Source organism: Rhinolophus sinicus, chromosome 8 (genome assembly GCF_057876585.1).
Source record: "Rhinolophus sinicus isolate RSI-liver-muscle chromosome 8, RSI-T2T, whole genome shotgun sequence".
Lineage (NCBI taxonomy): Eukaryota > Metazoa > Chordata > Mammalia > Chiroptera > Rhinolophidae > Rhinolophus > Rhinolophus sinicus.
The window spans coordinates 54,043,657-54,068,144 of record NC_142508.1 but is presented as its reverse complement, the minus strand read 5'-3'; the positions used below and the strand labels follow the sequence as shown (position 1 = coordinate 54,068,144).

At 44.0% G+C, this 24,488-nt stretch overlaps 1 protein-coding gene across 1 annotated transcript in view; it reads left to right on the top strand.

Annotated features, from left to right (window-relative positions):
• The window catches only part of CDH13 (cadherin 13), a 985,128-nt gene that overhangs the window by 333,236 nt on the left and 627,404 nt on the right, over positions 1-24,488 (top strand). Inside the window, exon 3 of the mRNA XM_019743731.3 lies at positions 19,639-19,847. Coding sequence (XP_019599290.3) covers positions 19,639-19,847 — 209 coding nt within the window. The remainder of the gene's footprint in view (positions 1-19,638; positions 19,848-24,488) is intronic.

Sequence of the window (24,488 nt, the reverse complement as noted above, 5' to 3'; positions counted from 1 at the left end):
ACCTACTATGTCACTATTTTCATTCATCATTAATTGATTGGTAAATAACAATAGCTAAGTAAAGGAATGAAAATGAAGGAAGTTAATTTATTCATTTATTCGTTGATTGATTCAATATATATAGATTTGTTGTGCACCAGGTACTTCTCCAGACTCTTGAGATACCCTGAGCTTACATTCATGAGAACAAGAAGACATAGCATAAATAACAAAAATGTACTGTGGGACACATTTTGATAATGGGAAGTTCTAAGGACAAATAAAGCAGAGAAATGTCAGGGTAAGGAAGTGTCAAAATGTTACATGGGAAGGCCACGTAACAAAGATGACATTTGAGTAGATGCCTAAAGGCAATTAGGAAATGAGGGAGGTAGCCTTGGACATGTGATGGAAAAGCATGTGGGCAGAGGAATAGCAAATGCAGAGGTCCTGAGGCAGCAGCATACCTGGGGGTGTAAGAAAGAGCTAGGAGGCCAGTGAGGCTGGAGTGACTACGTGGGGTGAGAGGAGGGTGACAGGATGCATGACATAAACTCGGTTATGTAGGGTGTTGTTGGTTAGAGTAAGAACTTGGCTTTGACTCCAAATAAGACAGTTTTGAGTAGAGGGATGTCATAACCTTGAAGCTGTACGTGGATCTCTCTTTGCTGTGTTGAGACCACTGGGGGTGGGGATGGATGGAGAGGGACACTGGGAGGCCAATGTGGAACCCACTGCAGTGGCCCAGGCAGAAGACCATGGTGTGGTGGCCTGGCCAGGATAAGGCCTCCCTCCCTCCTTCCTTTTAGCTGCATAGATTCGTGTTCAGTGTCTGCCTTTTTCAAGCGAACGGTCACTGAATGACACTTAATTGGCCATTTTGATATTAGCATCTATTATATTGCATTTTCTGAAAGAGACATATCTCCTTTGGGAGACAGTGTTGCAGAAAAGAACCCTCTCGATTTAAGCAGAGTGGATCAATGAAAACTATTTTTTATTAGTTTAGATTATATGTTTATTAAAAGAGAAGGGCGGTGAACCAACTTTGGTTTCATCTATTATTTTAATAAAATTACACATGCAACTATTTTAGATGTCTTCCTGGTAACAGATGCTTCCCACTCCCTCTTTTTTTCTCAGGTAATATTGCCTATTGCAGGCAATAGGCATCAGTAGTCCCATTTTACAGATCAGGAAACTGAGTGTCAGAGATCCTGTGCAAAATTTTGTACAGCTGGGAGTGAGGACTGTTCATATCTGAACATTCTGGCTCTAAAGCTGATATTCTCTCTGTACTTAATGGACATTATTTTTTAAAAATTAGTATCAAATCATGCATATTTAATGCTGGATGATGTGTTTTTAATAGAATCATTGAGTCATGTAGCTGTCCAGTCATCTGGAAGAGTATATATGCCAGCGGTTGTCACACTTGAGCATGAGCCAAAATCTGCTGGAGAGTATGTTCAAACCTACACTGCCAGGCTCTGTCCCCAGAGCTGTTAATTTAGGTCTCAGGTGGGGCCCAAGAATCTGCATTGCTAACAAGTTCCTACATGATGCTGACACTGCTGGTCGTGGGACTGCACTGTAAGAATCCCTGGTCTGTGCCAATTCTATCATTTTTGCAGCGAACAAATTGAAGATCAGAGAGGTTAACATCATTTTCAACGATCCATAGAAACCCCTCCTGCCAGGATTAACTGTGAGAGGAACGTGAACTACAGAGACACATAACTAAACCTCAGAAATGGAAATGTGGAATTTGTTGGCTTCTTTGCTTATTATAACTAAGAGTATAAACCATGTGACCATCTTTGTTCTCACGGTTTCTCCTAATTCATCTCTTTTTGGAAAATTAATGAAGAGGAACACTGCCCCCTCTCACACGCATTTCGTTTCTCCTGCCCTGTTTTCCCCTTTCCACTTTGAAATGTGTATTTCCTCAGAATATTCTGAGGAACATTATCTCGTGGACGGATCCATTACAAGCAGGAGTGAGGAAGGCTCTAGTGATAGCTACGCGGACCCCTGCAGAATCAAAGAGATATTTTTTTTAAAAGGAATCCAAGAATGATTTGTGCACCTGAGACTCGAAACACCCTTCAGTGAAGTCTCCCTGTCCATTTTGGATTCTAGTCACTGGTAGCAGAGATTACTTTCAGTCAGTTGTGGAAAACAACTATTTGGTTTTCCTCATCCTTCAAGGTGAAGCTCAAATGCCATTTCTTCTGCGAAGCCTTGTGGCTCACACCACTTGTCCTTGTTTTCTTCCCAGAGAAATCAGTTCACAGTGCTACTGTATTCCCCATGATGCAACAGGATCACCTTATTTTAAATGGTTAACTCACTGACCGGCCTTATTAGCATGAAGGGCCGGGGCTGAATGTTCTTCTGTTTGATGCATATGGAACCCAACAGAATCTTTGAGACTCAGTTTACTGAGCCGGCAAGAGACAGCAGAGCAAAGTAGTAAGAGGTGTGAGCTTTGAAGTTGGGCAGGTTTTTTTGGAGACTAGGTTCTTCTATACCCATCACACAGGGATGGCTTCACAGGTAGATCTGTCACACAGCTTCCCTCTAGGCTCAGTTTTTTTCATCTGTAAAATGGGAAAATAATACGGGCATTACACAGAGTTGTGAAAATTAATAAGATATTAAGATAATGTATGCAAAGGCTCAACACACTGGCTCATGGAAAGAGCTGAATAAATATTAAATGTAAACCAGATGCTCACAGTCTCACTCTAACCCCTGGCGGGTTAGTTAAGCTGAAATTGAGCCTGTAACTTGCACAAGCTGTGGAAATCCAAAGCCCTCCCCTAATTTATACTGATTCCTAGGGGCTTGTGTATTCCTGGCCTGTTTTGCTTCTGGGCCCTGTGCGTTAACGACTGACTCTTTCTTGACCTAGGCAAACCAGATTGTCAAACCATGGCCCCTGCAGCAGCTTGCACAAGAAACACACACACACACACACACACTCACACACACACTATTTGTGAGCCAGATAGGTTTTACTAAGGATGTAAGGATCCGAGGAAATAGTCATGATCTTCCACCCTCTCTCCAGCTTTCCCCCTTTCTTGCCTCCCCTCTATTCCCAATTCTGCTACTCACATCTTCTGGCCTGAATTGTTCTTTCCTCTCAATTAATCTTTCATTATGCAGAGCTCTTTAGCAACTGTTACGTTTTACCCTTCCAAACTTCCACACTCCAAACCAATGAAAGTCTTAGACCAAGACCAAGAACCAAGAGTCTTGCCGTTAGCTGGACCCACCTTCCTCAGAGAGGGGTGGAGTTGAACATAACAACTATTTTACTCATTGCATCTATTAGGAATATTGTCAAAGTTATTACCGATGAGAGGTGTGAGAGAATGATTCTACCTCATTTTCCCATTACCTCCAACTCACTCCTATTGGGTTAATATCAACCAGATTTCATTTTCATACTCTTTCCCCTAAAACTGGGCCCTTCTTACTCAGCACCTTTGGAATGCTGAAAAAAATTCATATCCATGACCCCCAGGCTTAAAAGGCATTAAGTAAGAACCCAGGAAACCCTCCAACTCAAACTTAGAAAATTATAGAGGAGATATGTGCTATAGCTTCCATGTAGTACTTTTCTGAGCTTGTTGTAGTTTATGTCCTTAAAATACACAGTACTAGCCCTTGTCAGTGTCCCAATAGGAAATCTAACTTCATGGAGATGTTAAAGCAACTTAAGGGTTTTTGTTGGTTTCTTTTTGCCCCTTTACTCAAAGAAATGGTGCTTTGCTTCTTGCTAATAAACCAAGCCCTCATCAAAGAAAAAGAAAAGAAAACAACTATTTTCCTACCACCTTTGGGCTGGATAATTCCCATTTCATTTTCTGAGAAGATAAATTTTCAGATGGCTTCACTTAGTGCAGAAAATCAGATATCTTAGTCATTTTGGTAAAAATAATGTCAGACTCTTTAAAGGAAAAGAAACGAAAATTAATGAGAAATCACATTAAAAGATGACAGATTACTCTAAGTTTGAGAAACAGACCTTGAAGACAAACAAGTTTTGTGTGTGAACTTGATCAAATGCATGATTCTCAGCTAATTTTTGGTTCTAAATGACATCAGTGCTTTAGAGACATAAAAATATAGATACACATAATTCCCTGTGCTCTTCTGGGTATATTGATCTCTTCTATGCGTACTCGCCTTTATATTTAATGAGTGCAGATAATGGATTTTAAGTGTATTTAAAAAGGTAAACCTCTTGAGATTCTATTTTGAATGGAAACTATCTCCCAGCAAACTTTATTTTCAAAAATTGAAGATAATACCAGGCTCTGAGATAACATTTAGGTGGGTATTTGTGAGTCATTTCCCCGCTCTGCTGATTATCTTTGCTGCTAGTCGTCAAACTCAGAGTGCAGAATGCATGGTGGACGAGTTGCCTTGCCTTAGCCCTCAGGTGGCTTCGAGTAAATCTCTTGGAAAATGTGTGTGGGGGGGGAATGTGACCTAGCTCTACCGCAGGGATCATCAAACTTTTCCTGCAAAGGGACTGATAAAATATAGTCTATGTGTGTGAGCCAGACCATCTCTGTTGCAACTATTCAGTTTTGCAGTTGGAGAACAAAGCAGCTATAGACAACATGTAAATAAATAGTGGGGTTGTGTTCCAATCAAACTTTATTTACAAAAACAGGTAGTGGGCCAGGTTTGGCCTGAAAGCTGTAGATTCCAGACTCCTGGTGGTCATAAACTCTTTGGGCTGTTTTTAGCTGACTTTGCACCTTCATGGTAGCCTATGTGAGCATGAAGTCACGTCATGCGTTCAGCATCTCAACTCGGCCCACTCTAGCAAGTTTGCAATGCACCTTTTTCTGTGCAGCTGCCATTAAAAAACAACAACCAAACAGGACACTGAAGTCCGTTTACCAATGTAATAATATAGCATTTTCCTTTTACAAGTCCTGTACGTACCCCAAGCCCTGGTCCACAAGGTGGGATTAACAATTTCAGTAAGAGCGCTAAGTAAATCCCCTGCCCGCCCCCCCCCCCCCCCCCCCCCCGCACACACACCATCAGCACAGGAGATGAGCAGAAAAGCAGAGAGCACGTCAAAAACTCCAGTCTACTTTTTAAAGTTGGGTGCCAGCGAGGTAGCTGGTATAGAAACAGTCTGACAGATCATCAAACAAAGACAGATTCCTTTTGAAAATATTTACTGAGTGCCTACTACTTGACAGGCTGTGTGCGAGTACTAGAGATACAAATGTTACCAGGCTGACCGCATGCCTGTAAGTGTGAAGGTTTTATTCTGGTAAGGGAAAGGCACAACGCAAGAGGAAAGGTAGAGTGGGAACTGAGGGAGGGAGGGAGACATTAAATTCAGTTTCCTCTTTGCAAGTGGGTGCTCTGGTGAGCAGCTGTACAGTAGCAGAAAGAAACAGATGCCTCATCCATACAAGCATGTATTCATTCAACAAAACATGTATGCCTGGGCTGTACAAAGCATTGGTAATAGAATGGCAAACAAGACGCAGTTCCTTCTTGCAACAAGCTTGCAGTCTAGGAAGGAGAAGCGCAAGGAAACAAGCTATGCTAATTTGAATTCCTAGGTACTCTAAGAGACCCAGAAAATTCACAGAAGAAAATAAAAATGGCCAATTCTGTGAGGCAACATCTAACCTCACTATTCATCAAAGATGTACAAATTAACAGCATACTTTATTTTCCAACTATCAAGTTGGCAAAAAATATAAACATTATAGTATTATCCACTGTGAGTGTGAGGAAAGAGAACTTCTAATACACTTTGGATTAGAGTCCAAATCGATAAAACCTTTATGGTGGTCGATTTGTCAGTGTCTAACTAAATTTTAAATGGACATTTCTTTTGAATCAGCAGCTTCCAAATGAGTCTCAACTGTGGAAAAAGACTTGCACATACGGGCACAAAAACGCAGGTATTAAGGTGTTTACCACTATACAGTTAGTAATTATGAAACAGGAACAATCTAAGTGTTCAGCAGTAGGGGATTGCTTTAATTATAGCAAATCCATACTAAAGAGGTATTCTGCGTTCACAGAAAAGAATGAAGTAGATTTATATGAATTAACATAAAAAGTTTGTGATAGATATAAAAGCAAAACTACTTACTGAACTGCATGTGCGTATGTAGTTTGTAGGTCTTGTAGAATATACATCAAATTTTATGGTTAATGGGACAAGTGAGGTATGAATGGGATGGTAAATGGAAACATTTCCATTTTCACTCCAGTGACATTTTAAATTATTTTTGAAATGTATAAATGACCATTAAAATAACATGTATTATAGGATGGGTGCACAGTGAAAGGATATCCACTGTGTAAGTTCATCCTGAATTCCAGAAGGGACTGCAATTCACTTATCAGTAGTGTAACCAAAGCTACACCCTTGGAGCTCCTTGGTTACTTTGAGCACTGTTTCTTTAAAGGTGGTGGTGGTGGCGGGGGAGGGAGGGGTCATTCATTTCTGCCTGATATTTTCCCAGGATATGTAAAGTTGTATTCCTAGTGATCATATCTGCAAATTAACGTAATTCAAAGGTCCTCACTTCACAATATTTGCAGTAAGATTCTGGCATCTTAGCATTTAAGTGATTTCAGATTGTATACATTTAAACAGCTGTGATTCATAATCATAAATATCACAGTTGTGCGTGACCATATGCTTCAGCTTGCAGTGTGTGTGTGTGTGTGTGTGTGTGTGTGTGTGTGTACATATATAATATATATAAAAAGCACAATCAATAAATCTCTGGAACTGTAGACTTACTGTACCTTCAAAAAGAACATTTCCAGACACGTGAGCCCTCCTATAACCACAGACATATACTTGAGATCCCATATAAGAATCCCTCAATTGCCAAAGTTACCACTTTTGATGGAAAGCTATGATGTACATTTGGCTCATGCTTTCCCCATGATAATCCAGGTAGAGTGGAAAGGAGCACAAAAGCCTTCAGCTGCATTGGCTTTTACTTAAGGAGATGAACGTGGTCTATTGTTGCTGAGTGAAGAAATCACAGAAAAATGGGATACCTTTAACAAGTGGTGAGACACTCTTGGCAGGCATCCTCCGACATTCCCTCGAGGCTGAAACTAGAGATGATGCCATATGGTATAAGGGATGCAATAAAAATCTCTTGGCAGCTGGAGGATGACTAGGCATGACCTACGGGCTGATCATTTTCTTGCTTACATCAGAAACCCGTATATGCATTCAAGAATTAATTGTGGTTCATGTATTATAAGCCAGATCAATTTATTTTCATTTTCTGATAAGGTTTTGTCAACTAGACACAACCAATTTATCTCACCCGCTGCAATGAGGGAAGAGGTGAATGAAATCATTGGTTACAACCAAAAAGAGTCCACTAGTATTTTTGATTGCCAACTCTTGCTAGGGCTAGCCCTGAGCACAGCCAAAGCGATGGAGACGAAGCTGTGGGAATCCATCGTCCTCAGAGAGCTCCCACGGTTACCAAAGGACAGGTCTGGAGAAAACTGGGAAGGTGTGGGAGCTGGTGGTCTTCACTCTGTTGCAGTTTGATTGGCATTCCTGCTGGTTATTGTGAAGCCACCAACCTTGTCAATATCTTGGGCCTACCCTTCCGGAAGGAATAGTCACTGATGTAACAGATAGTGTATCTGAGCCCCCAAATACGACTCTGTCTTCTGAAAACACTTCTAAACCCTCTCCGGAATCCAGGAAGCACAAGGCCATCTCTGCATAGAGGCATTGTAGATACCCACAGAGATTGAGGGGTCAGGTGTCCAGCCACACACCAGCTACGGCTCATCTATGAGTTTTATGAAAATGTTACCACTCTGAAGATCATGGGTCCAACTTCAGTGCTGTTTTTTTCTCCCCCATGATGTTTTGTTTGTTGTGATCTACGGATTTGTGATGACTGTAGAATAGCAGAGCATTGGTCTCACCAAGTCCAAATCTCAAGAGTTCATTAATAATAGTTTAGGTAGATCAATGATAGTAAATTCCACATTTAACTTTTCTTCTCGCCTTTCAAGAATTCATACTAGTACAAACTCTTGACTACTTTTAGATGTTCTGAGACTGCATAACAATCCAGCAGGACCCACTCATGCATTTTCCCTGCCCTTCCTCAGAGCCTAAGTGTTCCCTAAGCTTTGACCTACGGGGTCTCCTGACTTCTGTTCTGTCAGTTTTCCCTCAAGGGAATGAATCACTTCAAGATTCCATTCAACTCCATCTTTGACGCCTCTTTCAACTCTAGACACAGACTGTTTAACTTCTTGTTAAGCCATGTGCTCCTAGGCTGTGCAATAACTTGTAACAATTACTGTGGATTCTGCCTTCCTAAAATAATCCACCCCCTTCCTCTTCCTCCAGCGTCTGAGACAGGGCTCTACAATCATTGTAAAAACCAAAGTTCCATCTTTGCTGCTTATACATGTATGACCTTAACACACTTTCTCAATCTCTCTGAGCCTCAGTTTCCCTCACCTATAAAATACTGCCTTCACAGGATTGTTGGACAATTAAAGGAAATGTTTATCGAGTGTTTACTTCACTTCCTGAATGTTCCACAAATGGTAACTATCACAGAAGATAGACACCAAACATGAAAAACCAGCATGGTTATGGTTTTGTAGAGTGACTTGGAAATCTAGGGAAGTGCTTCGGATAATTCCCAATGTGTGTTCACATGAACCCACACTTTTTTACCTTTGATACCACGGCCATTTACATTCACTGACCTAGTGAATGATGCTTTGTCAACATGCTCAGCTGGGTCATACACCAAAGAATTCATCCATTTTTGTGGCTCAGGTGGGTTGGGAAACTAACCCAGTAAAGACTGATTTGTTCAATTTTATGTGAAAATAATCTTCCATTTTTCACTCACTAATTCTTGGAGAGTTTTTCAAATAAAGTAGTTAGAGCACACAGAGTGGTATAGTTCGGAGCCTGGCCTTTGGAGGGTGGCCAAGCTGCAGGTAAACCACAATCCTATCACCAACCTTTGCATCCTGGGCCACTCGGCCTCTCTAAGAGTCCTTCATTTCCGGTTCTGTAAAATGGTTGAAATATCATATGAGGATATTGGGGTGGGGAGAACCACTTCTGAGTATCTATCACGGTCCTGATATTTTGTTAAAACTTAATGGTTAGTTCCTCCTCTCCCAGAGCCCGCCTTTCTGTTTCAGGTTGGAACTTTTACAGACTAGTGTGTACTCAGTGCTGCTTTGGATCGTAGATTATAAGCTCTTCCAGAGATAGGACTATGTCTTCCCTGTTCATGATAACACTTAATACACCTATTTCAGTATTTATAAATCTGAACCCGATGCAATACCCATCCCCTAAAGACTCATTTTGCAGGATTTTTGTTTGTTTGATCATCTTGGATATTCTAATTCATTTCCAAATATTGGGTTTACCACTGCTCCATTCCTACCTGCCTTCATCTCCAAATCACCCTCATCCCTTCTGCAAACCAGCAGCTTCTATGGAGCCTAGAAAGAGAAGAGCTGATTACCTCCTTAAAGTTCCAGAGGAGAGATCGAGTTAAAACTTAAGGACCTTTAGATCCATGATGCTCAGTTTTGCAAAATCAGTCATGGGCATCGTTAAAATTACATCTTCAAACTCTTATAGCCAATTTAAACATTTGCCCACGTGATTTGCATACTTTTACTATGTGTTTTATGGATCCATATCAATATTTACCTGAAAAGTTATCACTTATCCCTTTAAATGTTTCTAATGTGTTACTGCATTCTTAAATGTGATGTTATTATGACTTAAAGCCAAACATTGTCTAGAAGAACACATCCAACTTTATAATAAACACAGGAAAATGATATAGACCTTTGCTTTCTAAGCACGTATGAGAGAGCATAACTCTTCATTAAAGTGAGATATACTTGTCGATAATCCCTTACTTTGGATGCGTCTGGTAATGATGAGCCTGCTCATTGGTTGACTTTCTCTCACTGCTAGAAATAATTTATTACACTGAACTGTGCTCTCGTTGCTTGTAGTTTTTACGCTATGGTGCTTGTTTGGCCTTTTGACACAATGTAGACATGGAATACCCATCCTTCCACAGGGCACCCCTCCAAATGATTGTCCAACCTTCGAGGCTCTGGAAATCATGAAGACAGGTTACACATCTTATCTATTTTTATGTTGGTATTTATCCCTTACTGACAACTGTCTTGCACATTGTAAGTAAGCAAATGATATTTTTGATGGGTTAATGAATGACTGGGTCGAGATTTATAATAATAGAATTTCAGATTATAAGAGACATCATCCAATGCTAGAATATCTTCCACAACATTCCTGCTGAGCAATCATGTAGGTTCCATTTGAAAGTATCCAGTCACAAGCAAATGATTCCATCCAGGAAGAACTGCACCTTTCAAATGATAACCTGAATTTCTTCAGGCTTTTCCAATATGTGGACAATAAAGAGGTCATGCAGATATTAATATTTGCATTGCACCTGCTTGTAGACCCCGCCTGCACAATTGTAGAACCTCAGTCTAGCCTCCTGCCTTGGCTTTTATTCTCATTGTTTCCGGAAGACCCCAAGGAATCTCTCACACAAACTCACAAATCAGTCTTCCATGACCTTTCCTTCTGGCTTCTTTGTTGATTGATAGTCCTGGGAAGCTCTTGAAGGGCGTGCCTCCCCGCTGCCCTCTGCGGGAAGGCTGCTTCTCAAAGTCTTAGCTAGAATCCCCAAAGCCATGAGTCCCCCATGCTGCCAAGAGACCCTGAAGCGGCTTTAGTTTTCATTGCACCAGAGCAAAGCCAAGCTGTTTTCCACTCAGAACTGGAGCCAAGCTGCCATTCGCAGGAACCAGAGCAACAGTGCTCGAGATTACCTAAATCCCCTGTGGTTTGTGTGTCTTTGACCTTGTACACATAGCTTATTCTCTCCCTGTACTACAGACCCGTGGGGCTAGACTCGAAAACCAATATTGTGTTCTCCCCTCCATCTTCCTTCTCATTCTGTATCTCTCTAGGTGTTCATCCAGAAGCTGTCCTCCTTATAGGTCCCTTCCTCCCTGTGTATATCTGCTCATGCAGTACAGAGGTACCGTGTTTCCCCGAAAAGAAGACCTGCCTGGAAAATAAGCCCTAGCATGATTTTTCAGGATGGCATCTCCTGAACATAAGCCCTAATGCGTCTTTGGAGCAAAAGTTAATATAAGACCTGCTCTTGTTTTCGGGGAAACACGGTACGTATTTGGGAAGTCACAGGACTCTGAGAGCATCAGACGTAATCAGGATCTGGATCTCAGTTTCGGCGCAGCCACGACGTTGCCACATGTCTCCAGGCAACTCCAAGTGCAAAGCCAAATATCTTAAAGGTTATAGCAAAACAAATCTCTCTTCTCATGAACTTACCCTCCTGACACTCATAGGGAGGGAAACATGTGTGTCCATAATTACTAGATAAATCAAAAACTAAGGGCTCTGTAAGAGACATGTGCTAGTAACATGCAAAACGGAGAGTGCATGTCTGTAAATCTGAGATTTGATGGTTCTCAAATTTGCTGAATCTGTGATTTCTGTTTCACTGATTGGGTGACTTTCAAATCGACTTACTCAAATATTCACAGGAGTTTGAGCCATCATTCTCAGTTTTGTCTGAGGAGTTTCAAATTCACTTAACTGCAAAGTTGCAGTTCTGCTATTTATTCATTCAACAACCAGGGTTGGTCCGTACTGACTCAGGCACTACGCCATATGAAGTAATTCCAATTTGAATACAAATTCATAGTGATTGTAAACACAATGGGCTAGAGAAGGCACAGCGTTTTGTCAGAAAACAACCTGCCTTGTTTTAAAGATCTACAGCAAGAGTAAAATGTAAGACCCTGACAGAAAAGACTAGACTCAGAGCTAACAGCTCAGGTTTTCATGGGAGGCAGAGAACATTTCCTGAAAGCAGATGTGGGCTCTGTTTTTTTACCAAGAGGAAGCCCTCAAGGGTTTATATGGTAAAAATAGGTTTCTGCTGAAGATCCCTCGACGGGATCAGTCACTATGGTACCCTCGGCTGACATGATAGAATTGAAACTCTATCAAAATTGGAATTGACATAGGAGATGGTATTAAGACTGCTTTATGTGCATTCCGCATCTATCAGATGTACAAAGACTTTGGAGGTGAAATCTACTCCTGGGTGAATCAGGCATGGTTAGAAACATGCCCAGACCCTTACAGAAGCTCCGTGGATGTCAGCGCTGACTCCAGGCCAAATATGGTATGCAGGATACAGTTCAGTGCATTCAGAAATCGGGAGGGTAGAATAAATGAAGGCTGGGACACGTGTCTATTGTATCATCTAGGGATCTGGCCCAATGTGGGTGAAACTGAACATATTTTAACGAAAGCGTGATTGATTAGAATGCTTGAGAAATGAGGGTATTCAGGGCAGTCAAAGGAAATGCTTTCTGGTTCCATCACCTGGGCAGGTGCAAAGAGCCCCTGGACTAAGCCCTGTGAGTTTTTCAAAGGAAGTTGGCACCAGGGAGATTCTGAAGGATGTGAAACGCAATTAACTCATGGTCTGGATCCTGGGGAGAGTCCATCTGATGTTTCTGAACTAAGTGCTGCTTCAGTTGTCAGAAAGGCACGGCTTTCCATGCCCCAGCAAAGACTTTGCAGATCAGCCGGTATGCAGGCCCTTCCTGCTGATGGAGCAATTAAATTCTGCTTTACTAACTAGGCCAGGAGTACTGGGATATCTGATCCAGTCTAAGGGAGAGCAAACCATTTATATTCTCCTGCACAGTCATTGCCTGGTCTCAGTGGTGTGCTGGAGCCAGCCAGCTAGTACTTATATGTACTCCTAAGAGCTGATTGTTCGGCTTTTAGAAAATTTGCAAGCCAGTTGAAGGCACACTGGTAGCTGCAATCAATCATGTTTAGGGTATTTACACCATAGGCATTGGCAAATGCTCTAAATCAGGACTTTTTCTATTATGAGCATACTGCTGAAACGAAGCCAGTCTCTTCTGTGTGAGAGTATAGATTCCTAGAAGCGGATCCAAGCATATCTGTCTGTGGGAGGGACATACCTCCCAGGATGACTGGCTCAGAGCTCACCGTCCTACTGACCCGCAAGTATCCTCACACAAGCGTACAAGGAGAGTCTGACCACCAACTCTGAGAGAACCTACAACTTACATGCCAACCAATTTGCAAATCTCTATGGATGCATGCAATGTATTTAGGACCATTTGTCCATCTAAGATGTGAGTTGTATAGATCACAGACTGACCCAAAATACAAGAATAGCAAAAATTCTATATGTTCATTCATACCTATCTACATGAGCAGGACTGTTCTATATTTTGGAGATAAATTTCAATCCATCTGCATTTTCATATTTCCTGGGATCATAATACAGCTTAATTTGCTCCCTCACATATTTCTCGATGGTAATAAATCTATGTCTTTTGGATTTTCATCCCTCAGAACCACTTTCAAAAGAAAGAAATAGAAAAGCATAAAATCAAGGTCAGGAAGATTAAACCCCTTAATTCACATGCCACACTTCCCATTTCAATTGTGGTTTTGTCTCCCAGCTAAAGTTTGTCTTTTTGTGACATTTGCATTAAGCCCAGAGGACATTTTGAGTGGAAACATGCTGAAAGCATAATTGAAACGCTGAGTGGTGCCATTTGTCTCATTTGCATTTTCCCCCAGGTGGGGAGTTTTCACTTCCTCCCTTCTTCTCCTGGGGTGTTCAAAGATTATCTCAAAGAATGATGTTGTGCAATTGATTCCAATAAATCCACATGTACAATATATTCTGTGGATATATTTTTTTTTCTTTCCAGAAGCTATTTTAAATGCCACAGTGATAAACTATGGAAGAAAATCCTTTGTAGATTCAGAAAAGTACAGATAGTTCATTTCCCCCCCAGATAGAAGTTTTGACTCTTTTTTCACAAATTTAATTGTTTGCTAGAATTTTTCCTTTCAGTTATTTTCATGATGTCATTCTGAGATACCTAGGAGGTTGGTTGCGTCTATAGAAATAAATAGTTTTGAAATAGGTAGACATAAACATTTAATTTCATCCTTAATATGTTCTTTGAACTCTGTGCCCCAAAACATGCACTGACTGGATCTCTATTTAAAAGTTTGAGAATCACTGACATTGATTGTGTCAACAAAGTTAATAATATGAGCCAACGATGCAGGGCTGATGCTATCAGACGTCCCCTTTGATCGAGAATTGAAGGTGCAAGGTAGAGTCTTCTTTTCCCAGGAGAAAGAAGAAAAAACACAGTGTGGTGAATTATTTCTCTTTTGATTAAATATTCTTCATATATTTCAGATTTGTCATTTATGTATTGTCAAAATTACTGTCGTTGGCATGGTCTAGATTTGGCCTTTTCTAACGTTTGTGTCTTCCTCAAGCCTGCATTATTTATGTTAGATATATCATTTCAACTATCAGAAACCCTTCTAGATCATATAGGCGCCCTCCTAGATTATAAACCTGGGTAGGGAGAAGGTAGGCATGAATTTGTCTAAAGGAGGGATGGGCAGAGAGGAATGTAGCCAGCCCAGCATTTCTGGAGGGTGGAACACACATCACCGTGAGGGTTTTAGTACCTACAAGGACAAATGGACAAACATGTGTTTTTCTTTGACTCCTTAGATTTATTTATCATTATTAGGAAAAATATATCTGGCAGTATTCAGCATGTATTTATAATAGTTATCTTCAAATAATTTTATAAATAATGTGAGTCAATTAAAAGACAACAATTGAGTAATAGATGAGGTATGAAAATACGGTGACATCGTGAGGCTGGAAGCTGAGGGATTGAAGGCAGGAATACACTCCCCTCAGCAGACAAGCGTAGATAACTGTGCGGCCTTCACCGCACTCAACCTCACTCTGTCTCAGTTTCCAGAGAGGAAAACAAAACAAACAAACAAATAAAACATCCTACCTCCAATTGATAATGTGAAGAGTCATTGAAATCATGAATGTAAAGCTGTCAGTGCAGTATCATATCTTTAGGAAAAATAATACCTTAGATTTGAAGGGAGTTATCTTTACACACAATCCTTTTGAAGGAACTTTGTGGCTCTGCTATGGGCAGAGCACTGTAATTTCACTCCGTTGACGGGTTTTTTCCTCCACAACCTCTCATGTGAGACAGGTAGGGCTTTGCCAAGACAAGTGGGCGGGTTCAGGGACGGGCAAGGCTGGGTCAGAATCTTCTGCCTCAGCAGATGCCTAGAGTAACCATCTCCATGGTAACCACACACAGCCAGCAGGTGACTGACTAGACAGAGGTGGAAGGGCCCAGAGGCAGGTGGAGAAGCAGCTGAAAGAAGGAAGCTGCGTAGGAAAAGGAAAAGGTAGCTTCCTGAATGCCGAGAATTACAGGAACAACACTGATAATGATTTGTATTCATGGAGTACCAAGGTCTGTCCTAAATGCTCTATGCATGTAGCTACGTATTATCTTGTTTAGTGCTCATCATAGAATTATAGCACCCCGGAGGGAGGTACTAGTATTCGTCCCACTTTACAGATGAAGACACTGAGGTATAGAGGATGGGTTGTTTGCCCAGGGTCGCAGGGCTGCTATACATGAGCCAGGATTGGCTGCCATTAATACTGCCCTTTCGTGGGGCCCGGGGATCTAAGTTCCTGGCACACTGGTTCCCCAGCCTCTTCTCTGTGCCAGGAAAGGCTGGGAAATGTGGAAACCTGGCATCTTGACAAGCAGTCCATTGCCCGAGGTCCCGTTCTTGGCCCTGGTTACATTAGATTCCTCTGGGCAGCTTTAAAAACACTCTCGTTCCAGGACCTCAGCCCAACCCAGGAATATCAGAATCTCCACTGGGGTTGGGGCACATTTTGCTATTTTGTTTTAAATGCCTTTTAGGTGATTCTCACAGCCTTATAAAATAACCACAGTCGAAAGCTCCTGCTCCTGAATTGGTAGAAGGTGTCTAAAACGGAAAAGAAAAAAAGACCCAAATATGCAGCCCTTAGCTCTTGGACACAGCAGGTTGGGAAAACAGCTGGAATATACTGAGCGCCTACAACGTGTCAGGTCCTGAATGGAGATTTGGTCTCTCAGTATGTGCTCCCCTGTCCCCCTCTGAGGACCCCAGAAGGATTAGTGACAGGCCAGAGGGGGTCGGGATGGGACGCCTGCCCTTTCCCCTCTCCTTTTTCTACTCCTGGGAAATGGGTGTGTGGGGACAGAGTCCCAGAGAGCAGGTTCCAGGCTCTCGGCCTCACACAGAAAGGTGCTGGCTCGGTTATTAGATGGCCATCAGCTGTTACCGGTTAGCCATTAGCCACTAATACAACTGCCCTGGCTACGCTAGGGGATGGGTTGGTTGGTTGGCAGAGAAGCGGATGGTAGATTGCGGCTCCTGTTTCCTGTGTCTCCAGCCCGGCCACCAGCGAGAATATAGTGGTATGACTCCCCTACCTATGGCTCCGTGGGTGTTTCTTTTGGCCTCACCATGTCCTGCGTTCTTGTGTGGGGAGCAGGAGCTGAGACCCCACAGGCCAGGGTGTGCGGAGAACTTGAACTGCAGAGTTACACAGATCTGCCTGGGGACAGGTTCTTGCCTCTTCAGGATGTGTGACATTGAGCAAGTGAGTCAATCTCTCCAAGGCTCAGTCTCTCCTCCTGCAAAATGGAAACGATGCTTATAGATTGTGATTCTAGTGGGGCTATATTGCCCCCAACGGATGACCTGGGTTCTTGGGGGAGAGGCCAAAAAATTGTACGTTTTGTGTGTGTATAAAGTACAGATAATATTATACATACAGTAAATAAACAGATACACCACAGTATATCCGTGACATTAAAATTGCATGAGAGTGGTGGCAATGAGGCAAAAATATCTAAACATACTCAGGGGGATTGTGGGGACAGAGCCAGGAGTGCAGTTTCCAGGCTCTCGGCTTCACATGGAAAGGTGCTGGCTTGGGTAGTAAATGGCCATCAGCTGTGATTGGATGGCCATCAGCTGTGGCTAGTTGGCCATCAGCTGTAACCAGTGAGCCATTGGCCACTAATATAACTGCTGTGGCTACGCTAGCAGAAAATGGGGGCAAGCAAGAAGATGGTGGCTGAGCTAACAGGAGCGGATTGCAGAGAGGCAGATGCCGCCAGCGAGACTATAGTGGTATGACTCCCCTACCTATGGCTCCGTGGGTGTTTCTTTTTGGCTTCACCATATCCTGTGTTCTTATGTGGGGAGTGGGAGCTGAGACCCCGCAGGCCGCCCCGCACGACAGGGATAGATAAAAGCATGTTGGGAACTGCTGTTATACAGCACAATCGCTACGGGGCTGAAAGGAGGACTAAATGTACAGGCCTTGGCACGGAGACTGGCACTCGGACAACACTCAGTAAACGGTGCACGGTGTTACCATTATTTGTCAAAATATTTGGTAATTCAACACGCACGCGCTGATCCCGACTGTGCTTCAGGACTGTGCACAGCTTTACTGGGATTGTGAAGGAAGCTGGGGGGGTGAAAAGCAAAGAGACCGGGCTTCAAATTTTGGTTTTCTCGATTACAAACTGTGTGTGTTGGGCACATCCTCTGTCTTCTCCAAGCCTCAGTTACCTGATCTATAAACTGTGGGCGGAGGGGATCAAAACTGTGCCTCCTTCATTGTTGTTGTAAAGATTAAATAAGACAGTGTATGTAAACTGCTTCACACAGAGCCTCACATGTGGAAAATGTTCCATTTGTGTTACTCATTATCAGTATTAGCTAATCTGATTATTACCACGGTAAGAATTCTCTTCTTGGAAGAGAAAGATCAGCTTACTTCATCAGAAATGTATATGGCTTTAACAGTGTACTCAGACCTATGCAGATGTCCCAAAAGGCACACAAGAAAGTTCCTAGTTGCGATATTTTAAGAGACTCAAACTGGAAGTAGCCCAGCTGCCCACCAACAGCGGAATGGGTAAATAAACTCAGCACAGTCACGTGGTGGACTACTATATAGCGGTTAGGATAAGCAGCTATGTCTTGCAGCCACATGGATGAATTTTACAAACAACACTGAGTGAAAAAAGCCAGACACGGAACAGCATACACTGTATTATTCCATTTGTATAAAGTGCAAATACAGGTCAAACGAATCAATGCTGTTAGAAGTCAGGATAGGATAGTCTCTAGGGAGGAGGGGAGGGATTTTCCTCAGGAGGGGAGAGGAAGAGGGGGACTGGTCATGTCTTGTCTCTAGGTCTGGGCATGGGGCACAGGGCTGTTCCCACTTGGTACAAATTCATCGAGTCGTCTGTTCTGATTTATGCGCTTTTCTATTTCCATGCTATGCTTCAGTGAAAGGTTTACTAAACCAACCTGTTCAGCAGAGAACTAAGAAAGCAAAAGTGGGGGGAGGGAATGCAGGTAGTACAATTGTACGCTTAGCCCCAGGCGGCCTGGAAGTCTGCAGAAGGCAGACAGGCAGACGCGTGTGCAGACAATGCATGGTGATACCTTTGGTAATAGAATCATGTGTGAGGTACAGACACACCACAGAGGGGAGCGTGACCAGCTGTCACGACCGCTGCTCCTGGCAGTGCCCCTGCGCCATGGGGTTCCTCTGACAGCTGCTTGTCCATTTTCCTTCTTACACACGACTTAGTCCCTCAACTCTAGGGATCTTGCTCATGTCTAGCCAGCCACTGCCTTGACCTGGGCCTGGCGTCCTTGGTACAACACTGAACTAACTGGTTTTCTTGGCCTCTTTTCTTCCCTTCTCTAAATCATTTTCCAGAACCCACAGCTACTAAATTACAATCTTTGGATTGGGTCCTCAGGGTTTTTAAAAAGCTCCTGTGTGATGCGAATGCATCCCAACTTGTGGGAAGCACTGTTCTACCCTGGAACCAGAACACACACCTGACCTTGACTTCTCAACACTAAAAATAGTCCAAGGCTACCGGGCAGCACCCTAACTTAGGGGTGTTTCCCAACTTGTCTCCAAAGGACATTTTCAGCCTCTCCTTCGTCAACCCTACATCTTTGCCCCATGTCAAATTTCCCTCTGATCCAAGTACACCAAATTAGTTCTCTTTCTCTGAGTCTGTTTTGTTATTTCACCACCGCTCCCATGCCTTTGAAGAATGTGGAATGTCCTCGACCTTCCTGGGGGCCTTCTAATCTCCCCCTGTCCTTCCAGACCCAGCTCAAATATTGTCTCCAAGAAGCTGTCCTTCCAGGCTCCCGAGCAATCTAGTCCTGCCACAGCACCGGATTAGATCACATCCCTACCCATCACTGTGCCATCTCTGACTGCTCATTTCACCCACTATACTCAAGGGCAGGGACTCGGTCCTGTCTGTCTCTGCATCCTCACTGCTTAGCGCCTGCCTGGGACATGGGAGGTTAGCAAGGACGGGTCTTGATGGAGTGAAGTCCTTTGGCATGATCAAATTCCCGGGAGTACAGGGGTGCAGTGGGATAAGGGGCAGCATTTGTGGATCTGGGATGGGGAGTGATAACCCACGTTTAATGATCAGAGATCTCTCCAGCACTAAGCTGCCCAACCTACTCACACTCTGTTTTTGTTCGTTTGGTTTTGTTTTCACCAGTGAACTTCAGTGATTGCAAGGGAAATGACCAGCTGCACTATGAGGTCTCAAACCCACACTTCAGGGTGAACAAGGACGGTGGTGTCGTCGCCGTGAGAAACGTAACTGCGGTGGGCAAGACTCTGTTCATCCACGCGCGGACTCCGCACGCGGAAGACATGGCAGAACTCGTGATCGTTGGCGGGAAAGACATCCAGGGCTCCTTGCAGGTAACGCAGCTGATGGGGATAAACGGGGGCCCCGGGGGAACATTGGGGTCTGTATGTCTCATGTGGAAGATGGGTCTTTGGTTTATTATTGGCCAAGATTCTTTTGTTGCTACAGGTGACAACATCCCAACGCAAAACTAATGGCGGGAGGCTGTGGGGATGGGAACCGTCGGCTCATGTCACTGTAGTATTCCCGGGATAGCTCTGCCTTTAGCACGGCTGTGTGCCAGTGCCTGGATGACGACATCAGCTTTCATCCTTCTCCACCTGCGGTTCCGCTTTCCTTCTGTCGGCTTCCCTCTCAGACAGTCACATCCCTCCCTGCTTACCAATGTGGAGGTCCCAGTAGCACCACTTCGTTCTCCCAGTCTGAAGTCACCTGAGAGACCACCTTTTTTTTTTTGATACTACCAACCAAAGCTCGGAATCAAATTTCACTGACTCTCATTAGATCATGCAGCCGTCCCTGGAACAATCACTGTGTCCATTGGGTTGTGTCGCTCTGGTTGGCTAAGTCGGGGTCACAGGCCTTGTCCTGAAGCCAGAGTGGAATCAACCCCACCTAAAACATATGGACTGAGAGTGAAAGAGAGGTACTTACTCCAAGTCAGGTTGCGTCTTGTTATCCAAGGAAGCAAAATGCGTGTTGGGCCGGCAAGAACCAAAGTGGTAACTAGAACTGAGTAACAAGGCGCCCGTCGCACATGGCGCTGCCTCTTGGCCATGCACTGCTGCCCGCTCTGTTCCAAGTGCACGTGTATACAGACCTGGCACCTGCACATGTATGCACACATTTTAGCAGTGCCACAAACCACCCTTCAGGATTCCTGACTGTGTCATCCAGAGACATGTCGCTACAGTAGACTCACCTACTTCTCCTTCACCAGGAGCTCAGAGACCCTGTGGCTTCTGATTATAGAAAGGGAAGACACCCCGCAAGACCCTGGCATAATAATCACAATAATAACAGCGTGCCCTCGGCCTGGTGTGGCTCGCCTTTCCTCCTACCTGCTGGCCCGGTCTCACCCAGTGTTTCAAAGCCTGTGACTCTCACGGCCTTTCTCCTCCTGCCACATTCCCCATAACCCTGATTTATCTGCTAATTTCGTTCAGGGTGGAAGAGAAAACCCAGACTCCACAGCTGGGGAGTAGAAACAGGACAGCTGGCTCTGTGAGTGTGGCTTACCTGCCAGTGCAGCCTGGGTGATCTTGAAAGAATCACGTAACGTCTTTACCTGCAGACTAGAGGGGTGAGAGAGTCTGGGATGGCAAATAAGTGGCCCGTGCTTTGCCCCACTCTGCCACCATACCCACGGCAAATACTGTTAATCCTTCCTGGGCGGACCTGAATATGTTTCCCAATTCAGTGCTTCTGGAAGGGACCATCCTTCGTTCATTTAGAGAGGCTTCTAGGGGTGGAATCTATTTGTCGTTGCGGGACCAGGCACACTCCATAATTCTTTATTTCTGTGAATCTGTGAGTTAAGGGTAGATACCATAGCAAACTAAAAATGAATCCAAAATACGCCACTGATGTTTTCAAAGAAAGTGGGATATTGGTGAATATATTTCAATGTGGAAACCCACTGGCACCACAGAAGCAAGCTTTTCTCTTACTTAGCCATGGTCATTTTCATAGCATTTCATTAACTCATGATATAAATGACTTGACAAATGTCTAAAGCAACAAAATTGCCAGGATGTACAGCACAAAGCATTTCTTAGGAACAAGTAAATGGTACAGAGATTCACATACGGGGTTTGAATGTGGGATGGGATGTGTTTAGATGGACATCGTCCATCATGATTGGTGGTTCATCTTTAAATCCGGAAAAGAAAGTATCATAGTATGTATCTTAAAGCAGAGCAGAAGGGATTCTGGGCTCTTCTCTGGACAACCTTCGCCTTGACAGGCTGGGAAACCAGGGTTCAATACCAAGAGATTCAGCTTCAAAGAGCTGGTCTGTCGAGTCCCAGAAAGATACGCTTCTCGAGGCTAAGCCCCTCAGAGCCCTGCCATTTCTCACTTGCTGCTGTCGGAGCACACTGATGCCAATGCCGGGCTGGGCTTGTTTGCTTCTTATGCAGCTTGGAGAAAGCTGCTGTGCCGTTCAGTTTGCCTGGCACCACCAGAAGGGGACACTTGTCTCCCCACTCCAGTCGTCTTGCAAGGTTTGAAAATAAGCCCTGCGAAGGCGCCTAGATGTGTCTGTAATAAAAAGTCCAAAGAAGAAAAGAGAAAAAGGATAGGGGAACAAAATAACTAGCCAAAGAATCTCTGTGAGGGGAGCACAGTCATTCAGAGCTACTCAGTGGGTATTTCTGAGGCCCTACTGTGCACGGCCAGGTAGGCCAACTTCTGGAGAGGGAAATCAGTGAGTGTGCAAGTCAGCTCAGCTCCTGGCTGGGAAGGAAGAAGAAATGTGTACGCTGCTTAAGTACCAAGCCGGTGCCTCTGTGCCTTTAGAGAAGGGAGAGGGCAGGGGAGGCTGGGCTGGTAACCACAGCCAACACTTCCACGGCAGTAACTGTGTGCTAGGTGCTGCTTCATTGGCCGCAAATGGTGACTCATTGAATCTCCCCAGCAACCTCTGAGACACATGACACTGTCCCCATTTTACAGCTGGGGAAACTGAGGCACAGAGAAGTGATTGAGAGCCTCTGTTATTGCAGGGGATTCTCTTCGTGTGTGCATCTCAGCATGCACATTAACACGCATTATTTCTAAACCTCACAACCTCCTGTGGAGCGGCTGCTGTTCCCCCGTTCCTGCAGACGTGAGAACTTGGCCAAGGCCCCCTTGCTTGAAATTGGCAGAAAAGAGATGAAGTTTCTGGCATCTGTCCAAACACCCATTGTCCTTCGTGCCACTTGGCTCGTTAGGAGGCTGTGTCACCAGGTTAGTTGTGGCCACTGTCCACTGGTCAAGAGATGAGGGCATGAGTCAGAGCAATACAGAAGGAACAGAGAAAAACACAAATGAAATGTGTGGTTTGAAGGAAGAAAGAGCCGTGGTTCAGCACCCTGATGATTCTAAATTGTCTGGCCCAGGAGGATGGGGATGGGTTGGACCAGTCAGGGAAGGAGTGGTTGGGAAAGACATTTAGTCAGGCTTGGATGTGTTCAGGTGGTAGCTCCTGGGGACACCCTGATAGAGACAACAGGGGATGTGGGACAGCATCCCAGGGTAAACACTTGGGGGAAGAACAGCATCGTGGTAGGGCTTTGGCTTTGGGTTGGAACTTAAGTCGGTTCAGATTTCTGCTCCACCAGCTGTGATTATGTGACCTTGGACAAGTCACTCAACTCTCTAAACCTCAACTTCCTTGTCTATGAACCAGGGACAAGAATGGTGCTGGCGTCCCAGACCCTTACTGGGCACAGCACCAGACACAAGGTGAACTATCCCACCAACAGTATCATTTTGCAAACTCTAGAGAAAGGATAAGAAACTGGGGGCTGAGTGTCCTCGCTGAGGCCATAACATAGAAGTGAGAGGTCAGGGGCAGGGGGAGAAAGTGAGGTCAAAGAAAGAAAGAGAACGTGTGCTCAGAGAGGTCAGTGGAGCACCCAGCATAAACAAAACAGCGATGTGAGCCACGCCACGGTGGTTAATTTCACATCCCTGTGATCTGGAAGGAAGTTTTCATTCAGATAAACGTAACCCCCGTGAGGTCACAGTTCTGCCTCAGTAACTGGAGCTCCCCGCTTCTTAAAACGATGCACCTCTCTTATTTTCACCTGCTACCTGCAAGCACCTTTCACCCGGAAAGTCTGTGGTCTAAACCTTGCAGTCCAGTTGTTAATGGTTTGATTATAGACTCTCAACTGTTTCTGCCTTATCATGGGCTGCCCAGAAGCTAGTCTCCTCCTGGGCTGTGTAAGATCACCTCAGGTCTCAGTGGGTAGAGGAGCAGTTTAATCCCTGGTCTTTTGACAGGCGAGGGGGAACTGCTGTGGAGCAGGGCAGGGTTGACCAAAGAGGTTTTCTAGTCTGCAGAAGTAACGATGAACTTAACTCATAGACATCTGGACAGACCCGTGGCTTGTCCCCATGGAATCTGCTCTCCTTCACTGCCTGACAGTGATGAGCAGGAGGACAGCAGTGTTTAGTTTCTTGTTCATTCATTCATTCATTCATTCATCTATTCATTTATTTATAGGACTTTAAAAGTTACATAGAAAAACTCTTTCATTCCTTATTCTTCTTGGGTAGAGATGTCTTTATCTGCAGTATAAAGGAGACCCCATTTCTCAACATGGCCAAAAAAACAAAAACAAACAAAAAAACCCCCGCTATTTCTTTCTTTATTTCTGAGTTAAGAAATTGTAGCTCCCATGACTGTAGATTATGGCAAGGAATTCTGACATCAATTAAAGAACCCAGTGAAGTCAAGCTAAGAAGTAAGAACAGCAGGGAGGTTGTAGGAATTAATTTTGAATTCTAGTTTGGTAGCTAAATAGACTGTACCTACTACTAGCTTCATCTTGAAATGCGTGAGTCCACACTCTGAGCCACTGGAGCGTTTAGATACTTGTGTGACCCAGGGACCTCGGTCCTCATGAACAAAGCAGGACATGCGTGATGTAACAGGAGGGAGAGTTGTGGGGGCCCCAGGCTATGGGCTTGAATCTGGCTTC